The sequence below is a fragment of the Carlito syrichta genome, unplaced genomic scaffold (genome assembly GCF_000164805.1).
Source record: "Carlito syrichta isolate Samal-C Ts95f unplaced genomic scaffold, Tarsius_syrichta-2.0.1 Scaffold120465, whole genome shotgun sequence".
Taxonomy (NCBI): domain Eukaryota; kingdom Metazoa; phylum Chordata; class Mammalia; order Primates; family Tarsiidae; genus Carlito; species Carlito syrichta.
In genome coordinates this window covers 181,477-199,146 of record NW_007064561.1, presented here as the reverse complement: position 1 = coordinate 199,146, position 17,670 = coordinate 181,477, and the positions used below count along the sequence as shown (strand labels likewise).

At 50.7% G+C, this 17,670-nt stretch overlaps 2 protein-coding genes across 3 annotated transcripts in view; one reads left to right on the top strand and one right to left on the bottom strand.

The window, feature by feature from the left end:
• Positions 1-3,602: 3,602 nt before the first annotated feature.
• On the top strand, positions 3,603-9,380 carry GCDH (glutaryl-CoA dehydrogenase). 2 transcript variants are annotated; one of them, XM_021707548.1, is made up of 11 exons: positions 3,603-3,720; positions 3,810-3,845; positions 4,162-4,305; positions 4,472-4,534; positions 4,797-4,967; positions 5,639-5,768; positions 5,848-6,064; positions 6,546-6,649; positions 6,934-7,059; positions 7,266-7,426; positions 9,062-9,380. In XM_021707548.1, the coding sequence occupies exons 1-11, from the start codon at positions 3,639-3,641 to the stop codon at positions 9,103-9,105; spliced, it is 1,278 nt and encodes a 425-aa protein (XP_021563223.1). In that variant the 5' UTR covers positions 3,603-3,638; the 3' UTR covers positions 9,106-9,380. The 2 variants fall into 2 exon arrangements, with proteins under 2 accessions (XP_021563223.1, XP_008046221.1); XM_008048030.2 differs by having other exon boundaries at positions 8,817-9,380.
• Positions 8,494-17,670, bottom strand: part of SYCE2 (synaptonemal complex central element protein 2) — a 22,881-nt gene continuing 13,704 nt past the window's right edge. The window contains exons 3-6 of the mRNA XM_008048031.2: positions 12,292-12,466; positions 9,855-10,043; positions 9,385-9,501; positions 8,494-8,735 (exon numbers count right to left, since the gene is read on the bottom strand). Of these exons, the coding sequence (XP_008046222.1) occupies positions 8,694-8,735; positions 9,385-9,501; positions 9,855-10,043; positions 12,292-12,466 (523 nt within the window). The 3' untranslated portion in view covers positions 8,494-8,693. The remainder of the gene's footprint in view (positions 8,736-9,384; positions 9,502-9,854; positions 10,044-12,291; positions 12,467-17,670) is intronic.

Below are 17,670 nucleotides of genomic sequence, written 5' to 3'. Positions count from 1 at the left end.
TACTACACCCGGCTAATTTTTGATTTGTTGTAGAGATGAGGTCTTGTCAAGTTGCCCAGGCGGGTCTCGAACCCGCGGGCTCAGGCAATCCATATGATAAATTTTAAAAAGAATTAGCTGGACATAGTGGTGCATGCCTGTGGTTCCAGCTACTTGGAAAGCTGAAGCAGAAGGATCACCTGGTTGAGGCTGCGGTGGCCATGAACATGCCACTGCACTCCAGCCTGGGTGACAGAGTGAGACTCCGACTCTAAATAAATAAATAAATAATTTCGTTTTTATTTTTTGAGTCAGGGGTCTCACTCTGTCACCCAGCTGAAATGCAGTAGCACAATCAAGACCCACCACAACCTCAACTTCCTGGGTTCAGGTGACCCTTCCACCTCAGCCTTCCCAGTCACTGGAACTACAGGTGCACACCACTACACTCAGCTAATTTTATTATTTTTTATAGAGACAATTTCTTGCTATGTTGCCTAGGCTGGTCTCAGACTTCGGTCAAGCAGTTCTTCTGCCTTGGCTTCCTTAAGTGCTGAGATTCAGGCATGAATCACTCCGCCTGGCCTGAAAAATGACTAATTTTATGTTATGTTATGTTATGTTATGTTATGTTATGTTATGTGGAGTGGTTTTCTGGAGAGGGAAGCAGAGCCTGTCTCTGGGGTTGATCTTCCTGTTTAGAAAGATGCTACACAGGCATGTCTGACTCTGAAGGGTGAGGCTAGAGGACAAGAGTCCAGAGGGAGGGAGGCATTTGACTGTGAGACAAGGCCCCTGGGAGTCTGTGGCTAGGAGAGTTGATGGACTTCCCAGGGTGGAAAGATCTGAGACTTGAGTTGGGCTTCCTAGCACGTAGGCTGTCATCATCCTCCTCTGAGCATCAAAGGACTCTAATGCCCACACCAGTTCCAGGGCATGGGGCTTTGGGGACAGGCAGGAATGTAAGGAGAGAGGCCATTGGCTGCAGGAGGAAGATGACCAGAAAAACCAGAAGATGACCAGGAAACAGAATCCCAGAGTTCTCAGTGGTGAAAAACTCCCTGCTGTGTGAGGAGGAGGGTTCAAACCACTTTATTTTGATATTAAGAGCAAGAAGGACCTAGAAAGTGGGAGGACCCAGGGACACCCAGGCCCTAGGCATTTGGGGATATGCAGGCCAGTTATCACACTCAGACACAATCCCACTACTTCCATCACATTCAGTCAGAGAGGAGGTGCGAGGCAGAGCACATCCCAGACACAGAGGATTGACGTGGGAAGTGATGTTTCTGGGTGGGCAGAGGCCTGGCCTATGGATCAGGAGACCTGGATCCTATTCCCCGTTCTTCAGTTGGTTCTTGAGTAAGACCCTTCCGCTTTCTGGGCCTTACTTTCCCTAGTTGGGAAGTGGGTGAGTCACAGTAGATATGTGACTTCCAGATATAGAGATGGTCAAGCACTAAATATCCAGATTCAAACATGCACACCAATACTCATCAGAGACCTAGGTGAGCACAGGTGCTAACCCAGGCACACATACATGTCACACTCAGGCACAATGTCACACACAACTGCACATAGATCCAATCACACAGACACATGTAGACACTGTGGAGGCTAAAGGGGTTTCATCTTGAATGCTAATCCGCCATGTTGACTTCTGATTAATCCTGAGTTCTGGGAAGGCCTCCAGGATTTCTTTCATTTTTTTTTTCTCTGCTTGAGTTCGAGCCTCACTCTGCCACCCAGGCTGGAGTGCAGTGGCACAATCATGGTTCACCACAGTCTCGACCTCCTGAACTCAGGTGATCCTTCTGCCTCAGCCTCCCAAGTAGCTGGGACTATAGGCACGTGCCACCACACCCAAATAATTAATTTTTTTGTAGAGATGAAGTCTTGCTACGTTGTCCAGGCTGGTCTCAAACTCTCAGGCTCCAGCGATTCTCCTACCTCGGCCTCCCAAAATATTGGGATTACAGGCATGAGCCACTGCACCCAGCCAATATTTCTATATTATCTACTGCTCCTTGTTACAAGCATGTCGTTACCATAAATCCTGCACTTAGCAATTGTCCTACACATCCTTTCTGAAGCACACATATATCTTCCCCATGGCACATAAGCCCAGGGTCTGGGGGGTAATGGTGTGGGGATCTGCCATTTTCATGTCTTCTGTTCATATCTCTATTAAATGTTTGTTTTAAGAAACTGGACTTGTCAGCCACTCTTCAGCCTCTCAGCTTCCTTAGACTTTGAGGGTAGGTTTGCATAGAACTGCTCACTGCAGAAAAGACACACAATCACATAGAGACACAAATATTCAGTGTATGATCACAAAGAAAATGGGCACAACTAGACAGAAAACCACCAAAACACAGTCATGCCCACTGTACCAAACACACAATCTCGCAGAATACCATTACACAAGCTTACAATTACACAGACAAGAAATCACAAGGACATTCAGTCGCACTTACAGACACAACCACAGATAGTTTACACAGGCACACAACCACCCATGGGCAACAGAAACATCGAAACACACAGCCCCAACATAAGCACTCTTGAAATCACCTGGACATAATCATATATAGATAGTGGTCATCTCAGAGAGAATCACATGCCCACAGACACAACTATATATTAATACAGAACATGACCACACAAACATACTTATAGACAACTATTAACAGCATCACAGTGACACAATTACCGTCACAACCACAGAAGACAACCAGAGTGATCTGTCATCACAGAAACACACAATCAGTCCCACAAAACAGGGAATACGCCTAGGTGGAAAAATCATACAGTCAAACACACGGTTACAGCATCACAACATTCTAGAGAAACACAATCTCACACACAAACACACTCAGGCAAAATACAACCACACAGATGCACCATCATAGCACCACAGCACACAATCGGTCACAGGCACACACTCAGTCAGCATGCAGATGCACAGTTACTAGGGCACAGTCACAACACAGACGAACACAATCACACTAGGCCACACTCAAACACAAGCACACGTTGCTGCAGTAGCCACACATGCTTCCTGGGACAGACTGGCAGATAGTTTGGCTGGGATTGTCCGCTCAGAGCCCATCGTCCTCCCCAATAGCACTCCCTCCATTAGAGGAGAACTCGAGGTCTGGCCTCCTGGGTTCCAGGAATCATTTTCCTCGTGCCTCAGTTTCCTTTCGTCAACTCCGGGATCCCGCTGCACTCACCCCTTGCAACTGACCAACCAGGAGTGGGTCGCGCCCCCTCCTAGGGCCAATCAGAGCGGATATATGACTAACCAATCGGATTAGCGCACTCGCCTTCCGCCCCGTCCCCGTTCTCCTCTTAAAGGGGCACACCGTCTCGACCAGGACGTGCCGGCCTCCGCGGGCGGGCTGGCCACAGCCCTTTTAAAAGGCGGAGCCGCAGAGAAGACGAGTCCTAGGAGACACCAATGAGAAGCCTCATTCGTCCGCTCCGCCCACCTCCGGCTGAGACCAAAGGCCTTGACCAGTTGCACGGTGGCCTCTGCCGAGAAACCAGGTGAGGGGGCCGTGGGGGTCTAGGGCCGCGGCGGGGAGCCGCTCAGCTCTGACGTCCCTCTTCCTCCAGGTCGCTGTCGTTGCCCCGCTCGCCCGCCTACTGCACACATGGCCCTGAGAGGCGTCTCGGCGCGGCTGCGGAGCCGCGGGCCCGTCCTTCGCTCGTGGTCTTCCACGGCGGCGCAGACCGGTCAGTGCGGGGCCGAGGGCGGGATGGGAAGAAAGGAACTGGAGGTTCGAGGACTTTCCCGGGGTGACTTTCCCGTCCCGTGTTTGCAGAGAAAAGCGAGAAGACACAGAGCCCACCGGCCAAGTGTAAGGACCCCCGGTCGCGCCGTGCGTCCGCGGCCCCTGTCCAGCTGTCTGCCTGCCCCGGATGGACTTTGCCCCAGAATCCTAGGGCTGCACGGGCGGGGTAGCAGGGTCTTGCCGCAGGGTCAGAAGCACTGAGGCAGTGAGTGTCCTGTCCCTGTAGAGCTGGAGAAAGGTCACCTTGTTAGTCCTGTTGGCAGCCCCCAGCATCAGAGAGCTAGATAGGTGTGGCAGGATGGGGCTGAGGGTAGGGTCGGAGCGGAGGGTGCGGTGGACGGGTGGCCTGCTGGACTGAGGCAAGTCTACCTCCCCTCCCCAGCCTCGCGCCCCAAGTTTGACTGGCAGGACCCGCTGATCCTGGAGGAGCAGCTGACAGCGGATGAGATCTTAATCAGGGACACCTTCCGCACCTACTGCCTGGAGCGACTCATGCCGCGCATCCTGCTGGCCAATCGCAACGAAGGTAGGTGGGTGGGCGCCCTGGGACACCCCTCCCCCCAGAATTCCACCCTCTGCCATCCACACCAACGCTGCCTGCTCTGGACTCAGGGCCTGCCTCTCTGTCCTTGGGGCTGGGGCCTCCAGTGGGCTAGGGCTGGACTTGAACTTGGGCATCTGTCTCTTTGCAGTTTTTCATCGGGAGATCATCTTAGAAATGGGGGAGCTGGGCGTGCTGGGCCCCACCATCAAAGGTAGCGACACATTTCTCTTAATAGGCTGCCGACCACTGTGTCCTAACAGCCCTTCTCTCTCCCTGAGCCAGCTTCCGAGTCTGTAGAGTGAAGCTGTTACCTCTCTCTTTGAAAGCACCTATGGTATGAGCTGAGTGAACCCTCAGCTGGGGCCAGCTTGGTGCATGCCTCCTTGAGTGCTCCTATCCAGCTGTCTCTCGGGTCCAGCTGGGCAGGGTCTTGTCCTATATTGTCCTGCTTTCCTCTAATCTACTACCACCAGGATATGGCTGTGCTGGGGTCTCCTCCGTGGCCTACGGGCTCCTGGCACGAGAGCTGGAGCGAGTGGACAGTGGCTACAGGTCGGCGATGAGTGTCCAGTCCTCCCTCGTCATGCACCCTATCTATGCCTACGGCAGTGAGGAGCAGCGGCAGAAGTACCTGCCCCGGCTGGGTGAATGGCTGCCCATAGGGTGGTGGAAGGAAGACTGTCCCTGTGGTCTGGAGCTATCCAGGGTGGGGCTGTCCCATCACCCTATTCTCTGTCCCCCTTCTCAACACCGATGGTCACCTGGAGCCCCTGCCAGACTCTGGACCCCACCCTGACATCTGATCCATCACCAGCCCTGACCACCCCTTCTTAGGTTTTTCCTGACTCTGTCCCTCTGTCACCATCATCTCCCTCCTGATTTGCTTTCTATGCTCCCCATCCCAACCCAGGGTTTACAATCTTAACTTCCTAACCAGGTCCCCGAGGGCCCACCTACCCATCTCATCTCTGGCTACTGTCTTGAGTGCTCCCCTTGCCAGAATCAGCTACTTGAAATTCTCCAAACGCACCCCTGGGCCTTTACATATCCTGTTCCCTCTGCTGGACACTCTTCACCACCCACTTCTGCTTAACTCCTCATGCCCTTACAGACATAGCTTAGCCTACTTCTTCCTGTTCCCTAGGGTCCCCTCCCCGTCATGGCCTAGTAATCATAGCTTGGGGCAACCTGTCTCTCCACCAACCAGGAATACTGTGAAAGCAAAGCTGATCCACTTAGGTTATGAGACCTGGCACAGTGGCGAGGGGGACAACTTTTGGTTGAGGGGTTTGGTGACCCTGTCTTGTGCCTGCAGCCAAGGGAGAACTCCTGGGCTGCTTCGGCCTCACAGAGCCCAACTGTGGGAGTGACCCCAGCAGCATGGAGACCAGGGCCTGTCACAACCCATCGAGCAAGAGCTACACTCTCAATGGGACCAAGACCTGGTGAGGGATCTGGGTGGTGGGCAGGCAGGTAGACGGGGACGGGAGTGTGGTCAGACCCCTCACTCTGTCCCACCCCTAGGATCACCAACTCGCCTGTGGCTGACCTGTTTGTAGTGTGGGCTCGGTGTAAAGATGGCTGCATCCGGGGCTTCCTGCTGGAGAAGGGGATGCGAGGTCTCTCAGCCCCCAAGATCGAGGGCAAGTTCTCTCTACGGGCCTCGGCCACGGGCATGATTGTGATGGATGACGTGGAGGTACCAGAAGAGAATGTGCTGCCCAATGCGTCCAGCCTGGCGGTGAGCAGCAACAGCCTTAGGAGCTGGTATCAGGTCACCTGCTGGTTCCTTTCTCAGGCAGGCCCTGTGCTGGGGAACCGCTGGAGACTCCACTGACACACGGCCTGTGCTTGTGGAGCCCACACAGTGGAGATTCCCACACAGTGGAGATTCAGAGTGGCTTGGCCTGACCCACTGTTGCGCCCAACCTACTCCAGCCTGGGACACATGGCCTGAGCAGGCTGAGTCCTTTGACGCATGCACATCCTCCTGCCTCCTTACATCAGTCTCTTAGATCTGAGCTTTGAACCCAGATCCTGGGCTGGGTAGAACTGTGCAAACCAAGAGCGAGCGGACACTGAGCACTGAGTGACTCAAACAGCTGCCCTGAGTCCTGCGTCTGGATGTTTGGGGGAGGGGGTTTTACCCTGCTTCCGTTGGTTCTGAACAGGCCCTCTCAGCATGTCCTGGGTGGGACTGAGGCCCCCTCTCAACCCTACAGGGTCCCTTTGGCTGCCTGAACAACGCCCGATATGGTATCACGTGGGGTGCACTTGGAGCTGCCGAGTTCTGTTTCCACACAGCCCGGCAGTATGCCCTGGACAGGTGTGTGGGGATTGCTATGAGAACTCCCAGGGCCATGGGGTGGCTCAGGGTCCATCCTGTACCCCACCAGTGACTCCTAGCTCCCACTCACCAGGCCTAAGTTCCTAGTTCTGTGAAATGGCCAGTGAAGTCCTTCTGAGCAGTAAAGGGCTGAGTCAATGACAGGGTCAGAGCAAGTGTGGAGGTGCTGAGGCATCCTGGAACAGCTTCCTGGAGCACAGTGTCCTGGGACAGAGATGGGGGAGTGGGCATCCCTTACCCTCACCCTGGCCTTTTTCATCTAGGATCCAGTTTGGTGTCCCGCTGGCCAGGAACCAGCTGATTCAGAAGAAGCTGGCGGACATGCTCACTGAGATCACACTAGGCCTTCACGCCTGCCTGCAGCTTGGCCGCTTGAAAGATCAGGACAAGTAGGGGCCGTGTGGGGGAGGGAGCTACCACCAGAGGACTCTGTGTCCCTCTTGGCCTTGATGTGCTGGGCCAGGGTCAGTCTCACTGGTCCCTGATTTGGGGCTCAGTGGCTACATTGGAAAATCCTCATCCCCCAGTAGGTTTGCCCAGGGACATTGGGACACCTGGATACTTAGTGTTTGTTACATGTATATGCCACCCTCAGGGCCACCCCGGAAATGGTCTCCCTGCTGAAGAGGAATAACTGTGGGAAAGCCCTGGACATCGCCCGCCAGGCCCGAGACATGCTGGGGGGAAATGGGATTTGTGATGAGTATCATGTGATCCGGCATGCCATGAACCTGGAGGCCGTTAACACCTACGAAGGTGGGAGCTGGACCCTTGAGTCTGGGTCACAGTGGCCTCAGTGTCTGGAGAAGGGGGACAGCAAAAAGGGGCAAGGACAGGCCCAAGTCCTACTCCGCTATCACTGAGTGACAGTGTGATCTGGGCAAGTCACACCTGTGTCCCTCATATGGAGCTGCTCACATGGGGCTCTGGAAGTGAAGTGCTTCATGCATTGCACAGAGGCCCCATGAGGCCTGGGGAGGAGGGACATTCCTAAGACCGAGGGACAGCCTTCTAGGGCATCCTCAGAGGGAGGCACAAGTTCTACAAGCTGGTGCTTGCAAGGGAGTAAGTGAAGCTACACAAAGGAATTACCGCTGCATTTTATGTTAAGAGAAAAAGGGGGGAAAAAAAGTATCTGCAAACTGGTGTTTATACCCTGCAACTGGTGGTGGCTCACACGGGGGCCCTGAACCTCTTGCTCAATGGGAAAGGATAATTTACAAAAAGAAAAAAAGTGCAATCCAGTGTGAGACATGCAGAAATAGAGACATGAGGAGCTTCCTGGGCAGGGACGCTTCCAGAGAAGACAGCATGTACAGGAGTGGTGCCTTCCCTGTGCACCTCCACTGATGGAGAGAATGAACCAAGAGAGGACCCACAGTACCAAGTCGTTTCTGTTGGGCAGCTGGATAGGACCTTCCAGAACAGCAAGAGAGAGGGCTGGGGGATAAGAGGGCCCTACGAGTGTGAGATGGGCCTGAGGACAAGCAGAGGGGCCTTCAGATGGTTTGTATGCCTCAGGTAGATGGGTCAGATTTATGTTTTAGGAAGCTGATAGAATTATTTGATTCTCTAAAAGGGAGGCCATAATCACTGCCTTCTGCTCCTAGGAGCTGGGGAGGAGCAAAAGGTAGATGCGAGGGAGTGGGTATGGGGTGCTTCAGGCAGGGGATCAATCAGCCTTGACAAGCTGAAGTTCTGATGTGCCAGCTCTCTGCCCTCCCATGGGTAAGAAAGGGCCTGCCGTGTTTCCAGGCAGCTGATTGGATCTCTCAGCCTCTGTGAGAGAGAAGCTTGGCTGTGTTGAATATCCAACATTTAATCAACGTGCAGGGTGGGGCTAGTGTGATTCTGTCAAGTGGGCTGGGCCCATGGGGTCCAGCACCAAAAGCTTTGGGGTTTGTTTGTCTCACCAAGATGCATAACAGAACTATGAAAAACAATTTTCTCAGTGTGGCCCTAACGGCAGCCTCTGAGCCTTCTCCTGGTGGCTGTCATTAAGGCGCAAGTCTCCCGGCAGCTGTCATTCACCATCTCTGTGGGTCTGTTCTTCTGAAGCAGTGGCCTAGGGCGGGACATGAAGAGTGATTTTAAAGGGAACTTGTGAGCTTTAAGACTCCAAACCAACTGTGTTCATCTTGCCCAGGTACACATGACATTCATGCCCTGATTGTCGGAAGAGCTATCACAGGAATTCAGGCGTTCACAAGTGGCAAATGAACCCACTCCACCAGGGGCCCGATGCTCTGAAGTCCCCTCCCAGAAAGGCACGTGGCTGGACCCTGGGAATGCTGTGCTCTGAGCTAGAAAGGGAGGTGGAGGATGGAGACAACTTTTATGGCACTAAGTAAGAGACACCGATTTTTAAATATCAAAATTTCCCTTCTGAAGTCATTCAGATGTGCTCCTTAAAAATAAGATGGAATTCTCTGTAGAGTTTCTCAACCCACTTTTAACTGTGGATGAGAATAGACTTCATTTACCTTGGAACAGAAGTTTCTCTTGAGGGAAGAGACAGTGAAGCAACTTCCTTAAGACCACCCTGGTGTCTGACCAAGCAGACGTCCTCACACCAAACATTCACAGTGTGCCCTCTGACCCTCCCATCTGGGGGAAGTGCCTTATGATGGACCTTGGAGCAGAATGAGGGACAGGAAAATAAAGAGCCTGCATGTCTGATGCCACGATGTTGGGCTGCGTTTACTGGTAACCACCTGAGAAGTAGTTTCAGCCACAGGAGAAACGAACACGTCTGGTGGCTGTGAGTTGCTGGGACGTGGCAGGGACTTTCCCCAAGAGTGGTCTGGCCCATGTCTGAGTCTTAGGTTCTGCTGTAATAAACAAACTCAGGTGAACATTACCCAGATTAGCACTGCCTGAACCCCTGGGGGGCATGTGCCAGGGCTGCAGGGCTCAGGGTTGTGGGCAGCGGGGACATTTTGTGACTAGCAGGGATGCACGGGACCACAGAGATGACCATACAATAGTGTGAAATGACAACGGTCTGGCCTCTCAGCTTGGACACACCATGTTACGGGGACCACAAATGAGATGGCACCAAGGGCTCTGTAGGGATGATGGCCCTGTGGGGTCAGGGCTGATGCTGGGTTTCTGTTCACACTGACTGTCAGCTGGGCCATCACCTCCCCGTCCTCAGGTGGCCCCTGTGTGAGTCTGCTCATACCTCAGGCTGGACACACAGATCCTTGTACACCGTCTCCACACTGTGGCAGACTTGCTTGAGCTCTGTCTCCAAATGGTTGATCTTTGCCATTTTCTGGGTGAACTCCTGGAGTTTCTCCTGGATGATCTTGTTGTGGTGATTATAAATCTGATATATCCTCTCTTCTAACTTCTCTATCAGATCTGAAACCTTTTAAAGAGTAAGATGTGATAATGGAATACCAAATAAGAGGTACCACCAGACATTTGTTCTAAGTGGGTCTCTTAGATTTCTGAAATGTATCATAAAAATGCAAGAAAACAACCCCACTGCAGTAACTGGGGGTCAAATTGTCTGTATGTTCAATTTTTTTAAGAGGCAAAAGTATATACAGTCATATGCCACACAATGCCATTTTGGTCAATGTTGGACTGCATATATATTGGTGGTTCCATAAGATTATAATACTGTATTTTTACTGTACCTTCTCAACATTTAGCTATATTTATATATACCATTACTTACCATTGTATTACAAGTGCATACAGCATTCAGCAACATACTACACAGGTCTGTAGCCTGGGAACAATAGGCTCTACCATATATGTAGGTTTGTAGTATGCTATGCTGTCTAGGTTTGTGTAAGTGCACTCTGTGATGTTTGTAAAATTGCCTAGCAATATATTTTCTCAAAATGTATCACAATTTTTTTTTTTTCTGAGACAGGGTCTCACTGTGTTGCCCAAGCTGGTCTCAAACCTAGCCTCAAGTGATCCTCATGCCACAGCCTGCCAAAGTACTGGGACTACACTGTGGCCACAGTGAATGTTTTTATATCTTTTCTGTTGCATTATACTTTTCTTTCTAACTTTTCCATGATGTACCAGGTTGTGTACTGCTAGGGATGGAGAGGGGCATAAAGGGAAAACAGGCCAGGTGCAGTAGCTGATGTCTATAATCTCAACACTTTGGGAGGCTGAAGTGAGAGGATTGCTTGAGGCCAGGAGTTCAAAACTAGCCTGGGCAACAAAGCAAGACCCTGTCTCTACAAAGGATAAAAAGAGGCTAGGCGTGGTGGCTCAAGCCTGTAATTCCAGCACTTTGGGAGGTAGAGGCGAGAGGATTGCCTGAGTCCAGGGGTTTAAGACCAGCCTGCCTGGGCAACTTGGTGAGACCTCATCTCTACAATAAATTAAATAATTAGCCAGGCGTGGTGGCATGTGCCTGTGGTTCCAGCTACTTGGAAGGCTGAGGCAGAAAGATCATCTGAGCCCAGCAGGTTGAGGCTGTGGTGGCTGTGAGCATGCCACTGCACTCAAGCCTGGGTGACAGAGTGAGACTCCAACTCAAAAAACCCATGGTAGTACATGCCTGTAGTCCTAGCTACTCAGGAGGCTAAGGTGGGAGGATTACTTAAGCCCATGAGTTTGAGCTATGATCACACCACTATACTCTAGTCAGGGCGACAGAGCAAGACCCTATCTCCAAAAAAATATAAAAAAAAGGAGGGAAATAAAGTGAGTCTGTCATCAAGGCACGTGGAATCAGGAAGCCGTCCCACTCACAGGATTGGTTATGTATTCTGAAGAAGCATCAAGCACAACTGTTAATGTCAGACCTGAACATAGCATCAGGCTTTGCAAGACATAGCTCCAGATGTGCTGAAGAACACTAACTCTCCTCGCAGCCTGTCCAGTGGCTTCTGGAGGACATAGGGTGTGACAGCGCAAGCTGTGCCGCAACCCCCTACTTCCATAGCTGCTTGCCCTTGTGTGAAGTAAGAGGGATGTGCTTTGGATGCGGGGGGACCCCCTCAGCCTGGCTCTCATTTAGAGATGCATTTCTTTTTCTTTTTTTTTTTTTTTTGAGTTGGAGTCTCACTCTGTCGCCCAGACTGGAGTGCAGTGGCCGCTCCTGGCCACCCAGCCTCACCTACTGGGCTCCAGCGATCCTTCTGCCTCAGCCTTCCAAGTAGCCGGAATTATAAGCATGCACTACCACGCCCGGCTGATTTTTTTATTTATTGTAGAGATGAGGTCTCACTGCCCAGGCGGGTATCAAACCTGCAGGCTCAGGCAATCCACTCACCTCAGCCTCCCAAAGGTGTGGGATTACAGGCTGAGCCACCGAGCCCGGCTTAGAGATGCATTTCTAACCCTTAACTGTAAGATGGGTTCAATATCTTCTTTGTAGGACTGTTGTAAGGATGAGCTGAGATACAGATGGTCCCCAACTTACTGTGGTTTGACTTACAATATTTTCAACTTACAGCACATTCGTTGGGACATAACCCCACTGTAAGTCAAGGAGCACCTGTACTTTGTGTGAATTTCCTAGCACTGTACCTGGTATGTAGCAGATGCTCAGCAGCAGTAACAGACTCGGCAGCAGTTCATTCCCTCCCCTTTTACATGCGGAATCTCCCCCCGCCCCCACCTTGCTGGGTATAATCTGTCACCTTGATCTTGAGGCTGTTCCTGAAGTTGGTCATGAGTTCATGGTCTTTTTGCCTGCTCTCATTGATGTTTTCGATCAGTTCCTGGGCTCTCTTGGTCAGGATGTCTATGCTTGAGTCCAGAGAGGAGAAGTAGGCTCCTGACTTCCCTTCCAGCATGACCAGCTGACGACTGGCACTGGAGGTGGCAATGCAAGGGCTGGCAGTCTGACTTCTGCAAGGACAGGGAACTGAGATTAGCGCCAAACTCTCAAGAGTTGCTGATCTGAATGAGCTGTATGGTGGGAGGGGACCTATGTTGTTGCCTCCCATGGGTGACGCAGCACATTTTCTAGGTTGTTTAATTCACACACCCAACCTAAAGAATGGCACTCCCATTTTATAACTGAGAAAACAGACCCAGAGGCACAAATTAAATATGCCCAAGGAGGCCAGGTGTGGTGGCTCACACCTATAATCCCAGCTCTTTGGGAGGCTGAGGTGAGAGGAATGCCTGAGCCCATGGGTTTGAGACCAGTCTGGGCAACTTGGCAAGGCCTCATCTCTACAATAAATCAAGAAAAATTAGCCAGGCATGGTGGCACAGCTACTTGGAAGGTTGAGGAGGAAGGATCGCCCAAGCCCAGCGGGTCAAGGCCATAGTGGCCATAAGCATGCCACTGCCCTCCAGCCTGGGTGACAGAGTGAAACTCCAACTCAAAAAAATACATACGTGCCCAAGGTTCCAGAGCAAGGCCCCAAAGTCCACTGTTGTTGTATTATACCAATTTGCTTCTTTGGAATGAGCAACAATACTATAAATACCATAGATGCTGTATTTTGTAGAGACAGTACCTTTTTTTTTTTTTTGAGTTGGAGTCTCACTCTGTCACCCAGACTAGAGTGCAGTGGCCACTCCCAGCCACCGCAGCCTCAACCTGCTGGGCTCCAGCGATCCTTCCACCTCAGCCTTCCAAGCAGCTGGAACTATAAGCGCACGCTACCACGCCCGGCTAGTTTTTTTTTGATTTATTGTAGAGATGAGGTCTCGCCAAGTTGCCCAGGCGGGTCTTGAACCCGCGAGCTCAGGCAATCCACTCACCTCAGCCTCCCAAAGCGTGGGATTACAGGCTGAGCCACCGAGCCCGGCTGAGACAGTACCTTCTTACGTTGCCCAGGCTGGTCCCAACTCCTGGGCTCAAGCAATGCTCCCACTTCAGCCTCCTGAGTGCTGAGATTATAGGTGTGAGCCACTGTGCTCAGCCATAAATAGTATAAATGCTTTTAAAAATAAACTTCCTGACTGGGTGCAGTGGCTCACGCCTGTAATCCCAGCACTTTGGAAGGCTGAGGCGAGAGGATTGCCTGAGCCCAGGAGTTTGAGACCAGCCTGAGCAACATGGTGAGACCTCATCTCTACAATAAATCAAAAAATTAGGCCATTGCTTTGCTAAACTTTGGTCTGGCCATGTGGCTCTTTGAGCTATGACTGCCATGTTTCCCCAAGCTTTGGCCCCTTTCCCTACCTTGGGGAGGTGAATCTTCTCTCTCTCTCTAATTTACTTTCTAAATAAACTATATTTTCCAATCTAAAAAAAAATTAGATGGGCATGGTGGCACATGCCTGTGGTTCCAGCTACTTGAAGGCTAAGGCTTCAAGTAAGGATAATCTGAGTCCAGCAGGTTGAGGATGAGGTGGCCATGAGCATGCCACTGCACTCCAACCTAAGTGACAGAGTAAGACTCCAACTCAAAAAAAAAAAAAAAAAATTTTAAATGCACACATATTCAAAAAGTTGTGTTTGCTCCACACTGTACAAGTGACTATAATTATGGAATTCAATCAAATATTGTGCTAGCCAGTGAAATACAGGCAAAAGAGTGACAGCTGTCTACAAAACTAAATTAGATGATGAAAGGTGAATGTAACAAAATATAACCATTCAATCAGGTATGGGGAGACAACTATAGATTGGAGCAAAGATAATACAAGTCCTGAAGGTTCTTGCACACAGGTCAGAGCCTGTAAGTTTGCACTGTTTTAAGAACAAAATTGTGGGTAATGTATTAGAATGAGATTTATGAAAAAAACAAAACACTGATCAGCTGACCCATTGGTATTCTAAATTAAGAGAGAGATTTTTTTTCTTCTTCTGATTCTCTAGTTTATCTGACCTGTTTGGTTCTTGATCAGTTACAGGTTCTAGCCAGGTAGAGTTGCCACTCTAAGAGTTACAGCTAACACTTCTTCAGTTCTTTCCATCTGCCAGGCACTGAGCTAAGTCACACACCTTGTCTTGCTGCATCCTCAGGACCACACTCTGGGTCATCCGCTAGTTCACTTTACCTTATGGCTAAGCACACAGACTTAGCATGTTAATGCCACTTTCCCAGGTGTCAGTTCATCTGTAGCAGAGCTGGGCATGGTTCCCGGCAGGCCTGACTCCCCAGCTCTGCTTCCCACCAAAATGTGCCATTCCACTCTTGGATCCTTAGTTTCCTCGTTGCCCTCAGATTCTTCCAGGTCTGAACGGCTGAGCCTTGGAGGTATGGACAGAGCAGTTCCTGAACACAGCAGCTCACACAAAACCATAAAATCCGCCATGCCTGCAAACCAGGCACTGATTACTTAGAAAAATACATCTTGATTTTGAGGACTTCTCCATAAAACACTTTCTGGGGTTTCAGTCTCCTGTCTGCCATGGCTCTACATTTGGGCTCAGAACACAAGTGCAGTGAAACGCCAATACACAAGACCCTGGGCAGCCACAGCTCTTGTTTGCATGCAAGTTCTCAGGCCCAAGACGTTGGCTGTGTCCTTGTCTTCCCGTGTTCCTTGCTAGATTTTTTTTTTCCCTTGGAGACAAGATCTCATTCTGTCACCCAGGCTGGAGTGCAGTGACGTGATCATAGCCCACTGCAGCTTTGAACTCCGGACTCAAGCCATCTTCCCACCTAGTCCTCACGAGTAGCTGGGACTGCAGATGCTAGTCCACTCGGTTAATTTATTTTATTTTTGTGGAGATGAGGGTCTCGCTATGTTGCCCAGGCTGGTCTCAAACTCCTGGCCTTAAGCAATTCTCCTGCCTCGGCCTCCCAAAGTGCTGGGATTACAGGCGTGAGCCACTATGCCCAGTCCCAGGACACTCTTTGCACTTATTCTCAGCCTTGACATCTGAGACCTAACCCAGATAACTGTCTCCTTTGAGAAGCCATCCATGACCCCATGCCCATCTATATCAGTGTGCTTGTCAATGCTCATGCCCCTAAATCCCAGAGGACTGTTCATTGCTTACTGAATGAATGAAGAGCACCTACTGTCAGATCTATTCTTCCCTCCTCAGCTTCACAAAAAGAATGCAAATTTCTGAAGGGCGCAGTGGCTCATCACGCCTGTAATCCCAGCACTTTGGGAGGCGGAGACAAGAGGATTGCCTGAGTTCAGGGGTTCGAGAACGGTCTGAGCAACACGGCAAGACCCTGTCTCTACAATAAGTCAAAAAAATTAGCTGGGCGTGGTGGCAAGTGCCTGTGGTTCCAGCTACTTGGAAGGCTGAAGCATGAGCCCGGCGGGTCAAGGTTGCAGTGGCCGTGAGCATGCCACTGCACTCCAGCCTGGGTGGAAGTGAGACTCAACTCAAAAAAAAGCAAATTTATCAGTCTCCAGGGAAATACAAATGTGTCCAATGCATTTATCAAGATGGAAAAGAGTGCCTTCAATTAGGAAGATATCCTATAGCAAAGACTTATTATCAGCCAGGCTCGGTGGCTCAGCCTGTAATCCCGCGCCTTTGGGAGGCTGAGGTGAGTGGACTGCCTGAACCCGCGGGTTCGAGACCCGCCTGGACAACTTGGCGAGACCTCATCTCTACAATAAATAAAAAAATTAGCCAGCCATGGTAGAGTGCGCCTGTAATTCCAGCTACTTGGAAGGCTGAGGTGGAAGGATTGCTGGAGCCCAGCGGGTCGAGGCTGCAGTGGCCGGGAGGGTGCCACTGCACTCCAGTATGGGCAACAGAGTGAGACTCCAACTCAAAAAAAAAGACTTATCATCAGCTAGCTAGAATAAGAACAGACAAACAAATGCACTGCTTCCTAAGGACTGCTGTACAAAGACATTTTGTGGGCCAGGTGTGGTGGCTGACACCTGTAATCCCAACACTTTGAGAGGTTGAGAAAGGATTGCTTGAGGCCAGGTGTTTGAGACCAGCCTGGGTAGCAAGACCCTGACTCTATAAAAAAATTTTTAAGAAAACCAACCAGGTATGCTAGTGCATGCCCGTAGTCCTGGCTACTCGGGAGGCCAAGGTGGGAGGATTGTTTGAGACCCAGGAGTTCGAAGTTACAGTGAGCTATGATGGCACCACTGTACTCCAGCCTAGGTAACAGAGTAAGAACCTGACTCAAAAAAATAGATATTTTAGGCCGGGCTTGGTGGCTCAGCCTGTAATCCCGTGCTTTGGGAGGCTGAGGTGAGTGAATTGTCTGAGCCCACGGGTTTGAGACCAGCCTGGGCAACTTGGCAAGACCTCATCTCTACAATAAATTTTAAAAATTAGCCGGGCGTGGTAGCACGCGCCTATAGTTCCAGCTACTTGGAAGGCTGAGGCGGAAGGATCGCCGGAACCCAGCAGGTTGAGGGTGCGGTGGCCAGGAGTGGCCACTGCACTCTGGTCTGGGCGACGGAGTGAGACTCCAACTCAAAAAAAAAAAAAAAAAAGATATTTTGCAGTGGGACAAAGATTTACTGAGGCATTTACAACCTCCTAGCCTGCAATTACTCTTCTTTTCCCAGCATATGTGAGGGAGAAGAGGACTAATTCAGAGCTGGAACACATCAGCATTTTAACATTCAGATTTTTCTTTTTTTTTTGAGTTGGATTCTCACTCTGTCGCCCAGACTGGAGTGCAGTGGCCGCTCCCTGCCACCGCAGCCTCGACCTGCGGGTCTCCAGCTATCCTTCCGCCTCAGCCTTCCAGGTAGCTGGAACTATAGGCACACGCTACCACGCCCGGCTAATTTTTTGATTTATTGTAGAGATGAGGTCTCACCAAGTTGCCCAGGCGAGTCTTGAACCCGTGGGCTCAGGCAATCCACTCACCTCAGCCTCCCAAAGCACAGGATTACAGGCTGAGCCACTGAGCCCAGTTAACATTCTGATTTTTCTAATATGTGGATGCATGTAGGGAATATTGATGGATGGCTTTTATTTATTTATTATTATTATTATTATTATTTTCGAGTTGGAGTCTCACTCTGTTGCCCAGACTGGAGTGCAGTTGCCGCTCCCGGCCACCGCAGCCTCGACTTGCTGGGCTACGGCGATCCTTCCGCCTCAGCCTTCCAAGTAGCCGGAATTACAGGCATGTGCTACCACGCCCGGCTGATTTTTTAATTTATTG